The sequence below is a fragment of the Cyanistes caeruleus genome, chromosome 25, assembly GCF_971803275.1.
Source record: "Cyanistes caeruleus chromosome 25, bCyaCae1.hap1.1, whole genome shotgun sequence".
Lineage (NCBI taxonomy): Eukaryota > Metazoa > Chordata > Aves > Passeriformes > Paridae > Cyanistes > Cyanistes caeruleus.
Window position 1 is genome coordinate 4,493,618 of NC_141725.1, and position 12,698 is coordinate 4,506,315.

The 12,698-nt window shown below is 65.3% G+C and overlaps 1 protein-coding gene across 1 annotated transcript; it reads right to left on the reverse strand.

Moving 5' to 3' along the window:
• Nucleotides 1–1,470: 1,470 nt before the first annotated feature.
• On the reverse strand, nucleotides 1,471–12,323 carry USHBP1 (USH1 protein network component harmonin binding protein 1). The gene is made up of 16 exons (XM_086862340.1): nucleotides 11,938–12,323; nucleotides 10,392–10,678; nucleotides 10,008–10,171; nucleotides 9,050–9,177; nucleotides 8,795–8,986; nucleotides 8,080–8,694; nucleotides 7,571–7,638; nucleotides 7,067–7,165; nucleotides 6,840–6,980; nucleotides 6,194–6,273; nucleotides 5,698–5,776; nucleotides 5,385–5,613; nucleotides 4,036–4,230; nucleotides 3,864–3,955; nucleotides 2,810–2,932; nucleotides 1,471–1,750 (listed from the first exon to the last, which is right to left on the reverse strand). The coding sequence occupies exons 1-16, from the start codon at nucleotides 12,133–12,135 to the stop codon at nucleotides 1,588–1,590; spliced, it is 2,853 nt and encodes a 950-aa protein (XP_086718466.1). The 5' UTR covers nucleotides 12,136–12,323; the 3' UTR covers nucleotides 1,471–1,587.
• Nucleotides 12,324–12,698: the final 375 nt, after the last annotated feature.

Below are 12,698 nucleotides of genomic sequence, written 5' to 3' on the forward strand. Positions count from 1 at the left end.
TTTCCCAAATAATTCCCAAATAATTCCCAAATAATTCCCAAATAAATTCCCAAATATTTCCCAAATATTTCCTATACATTTCCCCAAATAATTCCCAAATAAATTCCCAAATATTTCCCAAATATTTCCCAAATAAATTCCCAAATAACTCCCAAATTCCCAAATAAATCCCAAATAATTCCCAGATAAATTCCCAAATAATTCCCAAATAAATTCCCAAATAATTCCCAAATAATTCCCAAATAAATTCCCAAATAATTCCCAAATAAATTCCCAAATAAATTCCCAAATATTTCCCAAATAATTCCCAAATATTTCCCAAATAATTCCCAAATAAATTCCCAAATAAATTCCCAAATATTTCCCAAATAATTCCCAAATAATCCCGGTGGATTTCCGAGTTTTCCCCATGAATTTTCGGGGTTCCCCATGGATTTCTTGGGGTTCCCCATGGATTTCCATGTCCCCTCATGGGTTTCTAAGTTTCCCCATGAATTTTTGGGGTTCTCCGTGGATTTCTTGGGGTTCCCCATAAATTCCCGTTTCCCCCCCGTGGATTTCCGAGTTCCTCCGTGAATTTCGAGTTCCCCCATGAATTTTCGGGGTTCCCCATGGATTTCTTGGGGTTCTCCATGGGTTTCCGTGTCCCCCCATGGGTTTCTAAGTTCCCCCATGAATTTTCGGGGTTCCCCATGGATTTCTTGGGGTTCCCCATCGCTTTCCGAGTTCCCCTTAAATTTCCGAGTTCCCCCCATGGATTTCCGAGTTCCTTCCACGGATTTCTGGGTTCCCCCATGAATTTTTGGGGTTCTCCATGGCTTTATTGGGGTTCCCCATAAATTCCTGTTTCCCCCCCGTGGATTTCCAAGTTCCTTCGTGAATTTCGAGTTCCCCCATGAATTTTCGGGGTTCCCCATGGATTTCTTGGGGTTCCCCATGAATTTCTGATTTCCCCCATAAATTTCCAAGTTCCCCCCATGGATTTCCGTGTTCCTTCCGTGGATTTCTGAGTTTCCCCCATCGATTCCTGTGTTCCCCCATGAATTTTCAGGGTTCTCCATGGATTTCCGAGTCCCCCCCATGGATTTCCGAGTTCCCCCATGAATTTTTGGGGTTCTCCATGGCTTTATTGGGGTTCCCCATAAATTCCCGTTTCCCCCCCATGGATTTCCAAGTTCCTCCGTGAATTTTGAGTTCCCCCATGAATTTTCGGGGTTCTCCATGGATTTCTTGGGGTTCCCCATCGCTTTCCGAGTTCCTCCATAAATTTCCAAGTTCCCCCCATGGATTTCCGAGTTCCCCCATGAATTTCTGGGGCTCTCCGTGGATTTCTTGGGGTTCTCCATGGATTTCCGTGTCCCCCCCATGGGTTTCTAAGTTCCCCCATGAATTTTCGGGGTTCCCCATGGATTTCCGTGTCCCCCCCATGGATTTCCGAGTTCCCCCATGAATTTTCGGGGTTCTCCACGGCTTTATTGGGGTTCCCCATAAATTCCCGTTTCCCCCCCGGTGGATTCGCGAGTTCCCCGGTGGATTCCCGAGTTGCCCGGTGGATTTCGGGGTTCCCCGGTGGATTTCGGGGTGTCTCTAGACGCAGCTCTCCCCGCCGCCGCGGAGGTTCCGCAGTGTCCGGGCCAGGGCTCGCTCCCTGCGGCCGTGCTGGTCCCGCAGCGCCGCCGCTCGCCCCTGCAGCCGCCGCAGCTGCTCCGCCCGCCTGCGCCGGGCCCCGCGCAGCGCCAGCGCCAGAGACCTGCGGGGTTCGGGGGGTTCGGGGGGTGAGAGGGGGTTCGGGGGGGTGAGAAGGGTCAGGGGGGCTCGGGGGGTTCGGGGGATGAGAGGGGTCAGGAGAGTGAGGGAGGTTCAGGGGTTCGGGAGGTTCGGGGGATTCGGGGGGTGAGAGGGGTGAGAGAGGTCAGGGGGGTTCAGGGGGTTCGGGGGGTTCGGGGGTTGAGATGGGTCAGGGGGGTTCGGGAGGTTCCAGGGGTTCGGGGGATTCGGGGGATTCGAGGGGTTCGGGGGGTTCGGGGGGTGAGAGGGGTCAGGGGGGCTCGGGGGGTTCGGGGGGCTCGGGGGGTTCGGGGGGCTCGGGGGGTTCGGGGGGTTCGGGGGTTGAGATGGGTCAGGGGGGTTCGGGAGGTTCCAGGGGTTCAGGGGGTTCGGGGGGTTCGGGGGGGTGAGATGGGTCAGGGGAGTGAGGGAGGTTCAGGGGTTCGGGGGATTCAGGGGGATTCGGGGGGTTCGGGGGGGGTGTGGAGGGTTTAGGGGGGTTCGGGGAGCTCAGGGAGTCAGGGGGGTTCGGGGGGTTCGGGGGATTCGGGGGGTTCGGGGGGGTGAGAGGGGTCAGGGGGGTTCGGGGGGCTCAGGGGTCAAGGGGATTCAGGAACTCAGGGGGGGTGTGGAGGGTTTAGGGGGGTTCGGGGAGCTCAGGGAGTCAGGGGGGTTCGGGGGGTTCGGGGAATTCGAGGGGTTCGGGGCGTTAAGGGGAGTGGAGGATTTTGGGGATTCAGGGAGTCAGGGGGTTCAGGGAGCCGGGGGACACAGGGGACCCAGAAATCCAGGGGGGACCGAGAGTGCCCAGAACCCCCAGGGGACCCCCAGGACCCCCAGGACCCCCAAGGGACCCCCAGAGGACACTCCGAGGACCCCCAAGGGACCCCCAGGACCCCCAAGGGACCCCCAGAGGACACTCAGAGGACCCACAGGGGACCCCCAGGGGACATCCAGGGGACCCCCAGTGGACCAAGAGTGCCCAGGACCCCCAAGGGACCCCCAGGGACCCCCGGGGACCCCCGGGGACCCCCGTGCCCACCTGTGCGCCTGGAAGAGCTCCATGGTGGCGGCGGCGCTTTGCGCCTGCTGGGCCCGGCTGGCAGCGCTGCTCCGCTCCAGGGCCAGCGCCAGCTCCCGAGCGCGCCCGCGGAGCTGCTCCGTCCTGGGGACACGCGGGTCACCCCCGTGTCACCCCCTGTCACACTCTGACAGCCCCGTGTCACCCCAGCCCCACAGCTGCTCCGTCCTGGGGACACGCGGGTCACCCCCGTGTCACCCCCTGTCACCCCCTGACAGCCCCGTGTCACCCCCGTGTCACCCCTGTGTCACCCCGTGTCACCCTCTGACAGCCCCTGACAGCCCCGTGTCACCCCCTGACAGCCCCGTGTCATCCCCTGACAGCCCCGTGTCACCCCCCTGTCACCCCTGTGTCACCCCCGTGTCACCTCCGTGTCACCCCCTGACAGCCCCGTGTCACCCCAGCCCCACAGCTGCTCCGTCCTGGGGACACGCGGGTCACCCCCGTGTCAGCCCCGTGTCACCCCGACAGCCCTGTGTCACCCTGTGTCACCCCCGTGTCACCCCCTGTCACCCCCTGACAGCCCCGTGTCACCCCCCTGTCACCCCCGTGTCACCCCCTGTCACCCCCGTGTCACCCCCGTGTCACCCCCTGACAGCCCCGTGTCACCCCGTGTCACCCCCATGTCACCCCGTGTCACCCCCTGACAGCCCCGTGTCACCCCCTGACAGCCCCGTGTCACCCCCCGACAGCCCTGTGTCACCCTGTGTCACCCTGTGTCACCCCGTGTCACCCCCGTGTCACCCCCGTGTCCATCCCGGCCCCACAGAATCCCAAGCCCCGGACAATTCCCGATCCCCACACACCCCCCACACCCCATGGATCCCACACACCCCACACACCGCACACACCCCACACACCCCACACACCCCACACACCCCACACACCCCACAGACCCCCCAGACCCCACACACCCCACACACCCCACACACCCCACAGACCCCACACACCCCACACACCCCACACACCCCACAGACCCCACACACCCCACACACCCCACACCCCCCGCTCTCGCCTGGCCCGGATGCGGAGCAGCTCCTCCCGCGTCCTCTCGGGGTCCGGGCGGTTCCGCGGAGCCATCGCTGCCCCGCGCCCGATCCGCGCATCCTGCAGGGATTCCGGGGCTGTCTCCCGCCCCTCGGGACCCCCCAAAATCCCGGGAATCTCCCCGTGGGATCCATCCCTACCTCCCCGGAGCTGCTGCCGGAGCTGCCGGAGCTGCCGGAGCTGCTGCCGGAGCTGCCGTCCCGCTCCCGTTCCCGGTGCCGGAGCAGGAGGCGCAGGGCGGCTTCCCGGGGTCCGGTCGCGGCCAGGAGCAGCTCCAGACCCCGCTTCTCCCGCTCTTCCAGCTGCAGCCGCTCCCGCAGCTCCGCCAGCGCCTCCTGGGTGTGCGGGGAAACTGAGGCACGGCCAGGGGACACGGGAGGGGCTCCAGGCCCCGCTTCTCCCGCTCCCGCAGCTCCGCCAGCGCCTCCTGGGTGTGCGGGGAAACTGAGGCACGGCCAGGGGACACGGGGCGGGACCGGGGAGGGATTCGGGGATTCAGGGATTCGGAGATCCAGGGATTCGGGGATTCAGGGATTCAGGGATCCAGGGATTCAGGGATCCAGGGACTCGGGGATTCGGGGATTCAGGGATTCAGGGATTCAGGGATTCAGGGATTCAGGGATTCGGGGATTCGGGGATCCAGGGATTCAGGGATCCGGGGATTCGGGGATTCGGGGATTCGGGGATCCAGGCAGGGATCAGTGGAGAGATGCAGGGAAGGATCCAGGACAGGATGCAGGGAGGGATCCATGGAGAAATCCACGGAGAAATCATGGGAGCGATGCAGGGAATGACCCAGCGAGGAACCCAGGGAGGGATCCAGGAAGGGATCCAGGGAAAGGATCCAGGGAAAGGATTCAGGAAGAATCCAGGAATGATCCAGGAAGGGATCCAGGAAGGGATCTAAGGAAGGATCCAGGAACGGATCCAGGAAGGGATCCAGGAAGGATCCAGGAAGGGATCCAGGGAAAGGATCCAGGAAGGATCCAGGGAAGGATCCAGGGAAAGGATCCAGGAAGGATCCAGGAAGGATCCAGGGAAAGGATCCGGGAAGGATCCAGGGAAAGGATCCGGGAAGGGATCCAGGAAGAATCCAGGAATGATCCAGGAAGGGATCCAGGTAGGGATCTAAGGAAGGATCCAGGAAGGATCCAGGAAGGATCCAGGGAAAGGATCCAGGGAAAGGATCCAGTAAGGGATCCAGGAAGGATCCAGGAAGGATCCAGGGAAAGGATCCAGGGAAAGGATCCAGGAAGGGATCCAGGAAGGATCCAGGAAGGATCCAGGGAAGAGATCCAGGGAAGGGGTCCAGGGAAGGATCCAGGGAAGGGATCCAGGAAGAATCCAGGGAAGGGATCCAGGGAAAGGATCCAGGGAAAGGATCCAGGAAGAATCCAGGAAGGATCCAGGGAAAGGATCCAGGAAGGGATCCAGGAAGGGATCCAGGGAAAGGATCCAGGAAGGGCTCTAAGGAAGGATCCCCCCGCACCTTGAGCACGGCCAGCTCCTGCAGCAGCTCCTCCTTCTCGGGCCGCCTCCAGCCGGGCAGCAGCGCCCGCGCCTCCCTCAGCGCCCGCTCCGCCCGCGCTCGGGGCTCCCGGTGCCGGGGGGCTCCGGGGGGCTCGGGGGTGTCCAGCAGCGACCCCTCCACCGCCGCCTGCTCGGCCCGGAGCCTCCGGATGTGCTCCCGCAGCGCTCCCTCCTCCATCCCCCGGCAGCTGCGGGGGGCGGTGGGCACGGGGGTACCCGCTGGGGAGGGGGGGGCTCAAAGCCGGGACCCCCGAGCCCCCCCCCCCCGGTACCTGCGGCTGTCCTCGGGGTCCCGGCGGCTTTTCGGTTCCGCTGCTCCCGGCGGTTCCGGGCTCGGTTCTGCCGCGGTTCCTGGGTAGGGGGTGGGGGGGCTTTGGGGTGCCCCAAAAGCTCCCAGTGCCTCCCAGTGTCCCTCGGGCGTCTCCCAGTAACCCCAGGCGTCCCTGCGGCTCCTCCCTGATTGCTCCCCGGAATCTCCCCAGTATTCCCGGTATCCCCCCAGCGTTCCCCCAGTACCTTCCGTGATAATTCCCGGTATCCCCCCTGTATCCCCCCGCTATCCCCCTGGTAGCCCCCCGGTATCCCCCTGGTATCCCCCCGGTATCCCCCCGGTAGCCCCCCGGTATCTCCCTGGTATCCCCCCGGTATCCCCCCGGTATCCTCCCTTATAACCCCCCAATATCCTCCTAGTTTCCCCCCAGTATCCCCCCAGTATCCCCCCAGTATCCCCCCAGTCCCCGTGTCCCCGTGTCCCCCGCTGTCACTCACCCCCACGGGTGCCACCCTCCGGTGTCGCCTTTGCCCGCACCAGCTCCAGGAGGGCGGCGTAGGCCCCTCCGCAGCGCTCGCTGGGGGACGAGGGGCTCAGGGGGGGCTGTTCCCGTCCCTGTCCCTGTCCCTGTCCCTGTCCCTGTCCCTGTCCCTGTCCCTGTCCCTGTCCCTGTCCCGGTCCCTGTCCCTGTCCCTGTCCCTGTCCCTGTCCCTGCCCCATCCCTGTCCCTGTCCCTGTCCCTGTCCCTGTCCCTGTCCCTGTCCCTGTCCCTGTCCCTGTCCCATCCCTGTCCCTGTCCCTGTCCCTGTCCCTGTCCCTGTCCCTGTCCCTGTCCCTGTCCCTGTCCCTGTCCCACCCCTGTCCCATCCCTGTCCCTGTCCCTGTCCCCGTCCCTGTCCCTGTCCCTGTCCCTGTCCCTGTCCCTGTCCCTGTCCCTGTCCCTGTCCCTGTCCCACCCCTGTCCCATCCCTGTCCCCATCCCTGTCCCCATCCCCATCCCTGTCCCCTCCTGTCCCCATCCCTGTCCCCTCTTGTCCTCATCCCTGTCCCCTCCTGTCCCCATCCCTGTCCCCATCCCTGTCCCCCGCTGTCCCCCGCTGTCCCCGCTGTCCCCGCTGTCCCCGCTGTCCCCGCTGTCCCCACCTGCAGCTCAGTGCCAGTCTCAGCGCGGAGCTCCGCGCCTCCCGCAGCCCCAGCTCCACGCTCAGCCGCTCCGCCTCTCCCTTGCACTCCCCGAGCGCCGCCGCCAGCTCCCGGTTCAGCTCCTGCAGCCGCGCCAGCTCCCTGCGGCCCGCCCGCTGCCTCAGTTTCCCCCGCGCGGGGCTGCGGGGGCTGCGGGGGCGCCTCGGGGGGTTCTGGGGGGGACTCACCCCTGCAGCTGCTGCAGCCGCTCCTCCTGATCCCGGCCGGGGCTCGCCGAGGGTCGGGGGGACAGCGGGGAGTGGGGCTGGATCGAGAGGGGCTGGATCGAGAGGGGCTGGATCGAGAGGGGATGGATCCCGTGGGGCTGGATCGAGAGGGGATGGATCCCATGGGGCTGGATCGAGAGGGGATGGATCCCATGGGGCTGGATCGAGAGGGGCTGGATCGAGAGGGGATGGATCGAGAGGGGATGGATCCCGTGGGGCTGGATCGAGAGGGGATGGATCCCATGGGGCTGGATCGAGAGGGGCTGGATCGAGAGGGGATGGATCCCGTGGGGCTGGATCGAGAGGGGATGGATCCCATGGGGCTGGATCCCATGGGGCTGGATCGAGAAGGGATGGATCCCGTGGGGCTGGATCGAGAGGGGATGGATCCCATGGGGCTGGATCCCATGGGGCTGGATCGAGAGGGGATGGATCCCGTGGGGCTGGATCCCGTGGGGATGAATCCCGTGGGGTTTTATCCCGTGAGGCTGGATCCCGTGGGGATGGATCCCATGGGGCTGGATCCCATGGGGCTGGATCGAGAGGGGATGGATCCCGTGGGGCTGGATCCCGTGGGGATGAATCCCGTGGGGTTTTATCCCGTGAGGCTGGATCCCGTGGGGATGGATCCCGTGGGGCTGGATCCCGTGGGGATGGATCCCGTGGGGATGGATCCCGTGGGGCTGGATCCCGTGGGGATGGATTGAGAGGGGATGGATTGAGAGGGGATGGATCCCGTGGGGATGGATCCCATGGGGTTTAAGTTCCATGGGTTTTTATTCCGTAGGATTTTATTCCATGGGATTTAATTTCATAGGATTTTATCCCATGGAGTTTAAATTCCATGGGTTTTATTCCATGGGGTTTTATTCCCACGGGGCCCAGCCCTGTCACCCCCCCGGTGCCATCCCGCCGAGGGGACACCAGAGCCCCGTGCCAGGGCAGGACCCCCCCGTGCCCCCACCCGAACTCACCCGCTGTCCCGGGGGGCTGCTGGGCCCGGGGGTGTCACCGGTCCCGGGGGTGTCACCGGTCCTGGGGGTGTCACCAATCCCAGGGGTGTCACCAATCCCGGGGGTGTCACCGGTCCCGGGGGTGTCACCGAGCCTGGGGGTGTCACCAATCCCGGGGGTGTCACCGGTCCTGGGGGTGTCACCAATCCCGGGGGTGTCACCGACCCCAGGAGTGTCACCAATCCCGGGGGTGTCACCGGTCCCGGGGGTGTCACCAATCCCGGGGGTGTCACCGAGCCTGGGGGTGTCACCGAGCCTGGGGGTGTCACCAATCCCGGGGGTGTCAGCAATCCCGGGGGTGTCACCCGTCCTGGGGGTGTCAGCAATCTCAGGGATGTCACCGAGCCCGGGGATGTCACTGATGCCGGGGGTGTCACTGGTCCCGGAGATGTCCCCAATCCCGGCACTGTCACCGATCCCGGCACTGTCACCAATCCCGGCGATGTCCCCAGTCCCGGCGATGTCCCCAATCCCAGGGATGTCCCCAATCCCAGGGATGTCCCCAGTCCCAGGGATGTCCCTTCCGAACGTCCCCGGCTCCTCCAGCCTGGCCAGAGCCTCCCGCAGCTGCCGCACCTGAAGCGGACCCCGCGCTCAGCACCACCGGCACCGCTCCGCTGCCACCCTCGCGGTGTCACCGCCTGTCCCCCGAGCGCGCCACCCTCCCCGCACCCACCTTGCCCTGCAGCCGGTCCCGCTCGCCCCGCAGCTCCCGCAGCGCCGCCGCGGCCCTGCCCAGCTCCCGGTCACGGTGGCCCAGGGTGGCCCGCAGGCTCTCGTTGCTCGCCGCGGCCGCCGCCACCTCCTCCGGTAAATCCCGAGGCTCCCCCGCCGCCCAGCCCGGTGTCCGGCTCAGCTCCTCCAGGCTCTGGCGGTGCCGGGGGTCAGTCGGTGCCCGTGGCGGGGGCGCGGCGGGGGTGGCGAGGCTCACCTGGAGCGCTCGGTGCCAGCCCGGGCCGGGCGGTGGCCGCGCCGGTGGCCGCCGGTGGCGGGAGAAGACGGCGCGTTCCAGGGAGCTGACGGCGTGCTGGAGGCGCTCGAAGAGATCCGGGCTGGCAGCTGGGGACACGGCCGGGGTCAGGGGGGGACACAGTGACACCGTGACACGGGGGTGTGACATGGGTGTGACACCGTGACACGGCTGTGTGACACGGGTGTGACACCGTGACATGGGTGTGTGACACCCTGTGTGACACCGTGACACGGGTGTGTGACCCCGGCTGTGTGACACCGTGACACGGCTGTGTGACACCCTGTGTGACCCTGGGTGTGTGACACGGGTGTGACACCGTGACACGGCTGTGTGACACCCTGTGTGACACCAGGTGTGTGACACCCTGACATGGGTGTGTGACACGCTGTGTAACCCCGGCTGTGTGACACCCTGTGTGACACGAGTGTGTGACCCCGGCTGTGTGACACTGTGACACGGCTGTGTGACACCCTGTGTGACACCCTGTGTGACACCCTGTGTGACCCCGGCTGTGTGACACCGTGACACGGGTGTGTGACCCCGGCTGTGTGACACTGTGACACTGTGACACCCTGTGTGACTCCGGCTGTGTGACACTGTGACACGGCTGTGTGACACCCTGTGTGACACGGCTGTGTGACCCCAGCTGTGTGACACCGTGACACCGTGACACGGCTGTGTGACACCCTGTGTGACCCCGGCTGTGTGACCCCGCTGTGTGACACTGTGACCCCGCTGTGTGACACTGTGACACGGCTGTGTGACCCCGGCTGTGTGACACCGGCTGTGTGACACTGTGACACCCTGTGTGACACCGGCTGTGTGACACCGTGACACGGGTGTGTGACACCGGCTGTGTGACACTGTGACACTGTGACACCCTGTGTGACACTGTGACACGGAGCGCAGCGCTCACCGTCCTGCCCGGTGCCGCCGATCCCGGAGGTCCCGCGGGGTCGCGGTGCTGGTCTGGCAGAGGGGACAGAGGGGACCGAGGGGACAGAGGGGACAGAGGGGACAGCGGGGACAGAGGGGACAGAGGGGACAGTGGCGGTGGTGTCCCAGCTGTCCTCATCCTCCCTGTGGGGTGGGGAAGGGCACAGTGAGGGGTGGCGCGGTCCCCGTGTCCCCTCAGTGCCGAGGTCCCCGCAGTCTCGGTGTCCCCTCTGTCCCCTCTGTCCCCTCTGTCCCCTCTGTCCCCGCTGTCCCCGCTGTCCCCGCTGTCCCCGCTGTCCCCTCTGTCCCCTCTGTCCCCGCTGTCCCCGCTGTCCCCTCTGTCCCGCGGCGGCGGTGCCGGTACCTGGCGGGGCGCTGCTGTCGCCGCTGATGTCGCTGGGTCACCCCTGCCAGCAGCGGGATGTCCTCGGTGTCACCGTCCACGTCCCCATCGTCCTCCTCCTCCCCCTCCTCCTCCTCTTCCTCCTCTTCTTCCTCCTCCTCCTCCTCGTCCCGCGGGCTCCGGGTGCCGGTGTCCCCGGTGTCCCCGGTGTCCCCGGTGTCCCCGGTGTCCCCGGTGCCGGTGTCCCCGGTGTCCCCGGTGTCCCCGGTCCCGGTGTCCCCGGTGCCGGTGGCTCCCGGTGCCCTTTCCTGGACCGGGGATCAGCTTTGGCCGCCGGCCCGGCCCCATCCCGGTGCCCGCAGCGGGAATTCCCACCCCGGAGCCCCGGTTGGGGTCAGCCCCGGTGTGGGGTCAGCCCCGGGGTGTGACCCCCGTGTGGGTTTGGGGTCAGTCCCGGTGTGGGGTCAGTCCCGGTTTGGGGTCAGTCCCAGTTTGGGGTCAGTCCCGGTTGGGGTCAGTTCCGGTGTGTGACCCCCGTGTGGGTTTGGGGTCAGTCCCGGTTTGGGGTCAGTCCCGGTTTGGGGTCAGTCCCGGTGTGGGGTCAGTCCCGGTTTGGGGTCAGTCCCGGTTTGGGGTCAGTCCCAGTTTGGGGTCAGTCCCGGTTTGGGGTCAGTCCCGGTTTGGGGTCAGTCCCGGTTGGGGTCAGTCCCGGTTTGGGGTCAGTCCCGGTTTGGGGTCAGTCCCGGTTTGGGGTCAGTCCCGGTTGGGGTCAGTCCCGGTTTGGGGTCAGTCCCGGTTTGGGGTCAGTCCCGGTGTGGGGTCAGTCCCGGTTGGGGTCAGTCCCGGTTGGGGTCAGTCCCGGTTTGGGGTCAGTCCCAGTTTGGGGTCAGTCCCGGTTTGGGGTCAGTCCCGGTTTGGGGTCAGTCCCAGTTTGGGGTCAGTCCCGGTTGGGGTCAGTCCCAGTTTGGGGTCAGTCCCAGTTTGGGGTCAGTCCCGGTTTGGGGTCAGCCCCGGTGTGGGGTCAGTCCTGTTTGGGGTCAGTCCTGTTTGGGGTCAGTCCCGGTTTGGGGTCAGTCCTGTTTGGGGTCAGTCCCGGTTTGGGGTCAGTCCCGGTTTGGGGTCAGTCCCGGTTGGGGTCAGTCCCGGTTTGGGGTCAGTCCCGGTTTGGGGTCAGTCCCGGTTTGGGGTCAGTCCCGGTGTGGGGTCAGTCCCAGTTTGGGGTCAGTCCCGGTTGGGGTCAGTCCCAGTTTGGGGTCAGTCCCAGTTTGGGGTCAGTCCCAGTTTGGGGTCAGTCCCGGTTTGGGGTCAGTCCCGGTGTGGGGTCAGCCCCGGTGTGGGGTCAGCCCCGGTTTGGGGTCAGTCCCGGTGTGGGGTCAGTCCCGGTTTGGGGTCAGTCCCGTTTGGGGTCAGTCCCGGTTTGGGGTCAGTCCCGGTGTGGGGTCAGCCCCGTTTGGGGTCAGCCCCGGGGTGTGACCCCCGTGTGGGTTTGGGGTCAGCCCCGGTGTGGGGTCAGCCCCGGTTTGGGGTCAGTCCCGGTTGGGGTCAGTCCCGGTTGGTTCCCGCTCACCTCCTCCATGCCGGGATCGTCCTGCCCGTGGCTCCCGGAGCTCCCAGCACGTCCCAGTTCCATCCTGGAGCTCCCAGCACGTCCCAGTTCCATCCCGCAGCTCCGGGATATCCTGGTCCCGCACCGAGGGTCCCAGTCAGTCCCAGTTCCCCCCAGGGTCCCAGTCAGTCCCAGTTCCCCCCAGGGTTCCCAGCACATCCCAGTTCCCCCCAGGGTTCCCAGTCAGTCCCAGTTCCCCCCAGGGTTCCCAGCACATCCCAGTTCCCCCCAGGGTTCCCAGTCAGTCCCAGTTCCCCCCAGGGTTCCCAGTCAGTCCCAGTTCCCCCCAGGGTCCCAGTCAGTCCCAGTTCCCCCCAGGGTTCCCAGTCAGTCCCAGTTCCCCCCCGAGTCCCAGTCAGTCCCAGTTCCCCCCCCAGGGTTCCCAGTCAGTCCCAGTTCCCCCCAGGGTTCCCAGTCAGTCCCAGTCCCCCCCCGGCATTCCCGTTCTGTCCCGATTCCATTCCCAGGATCCCAAATCCCCCCCGGCATTCCCGTCCTGTCCCGGTTCCTCCCAAGGCTCCCGTTCTATCCCGGCATTCCCACACCGAGGATCCCGGTTCTGTCCCGGTTCTGTCCCGGTTCTGTCCCGGTTCTCTCCCGGTTCTGTCCCGGTTCTGTCCCGGTTCTGTCCCGTCCCAGGCTCCGGCACCTCCCGGCGGTTCCCGGCTGCGCCTCCGGCCTCCCCCAGCCCTGTTCCTGCCGGGATTTCCTCTTCCTTTAAC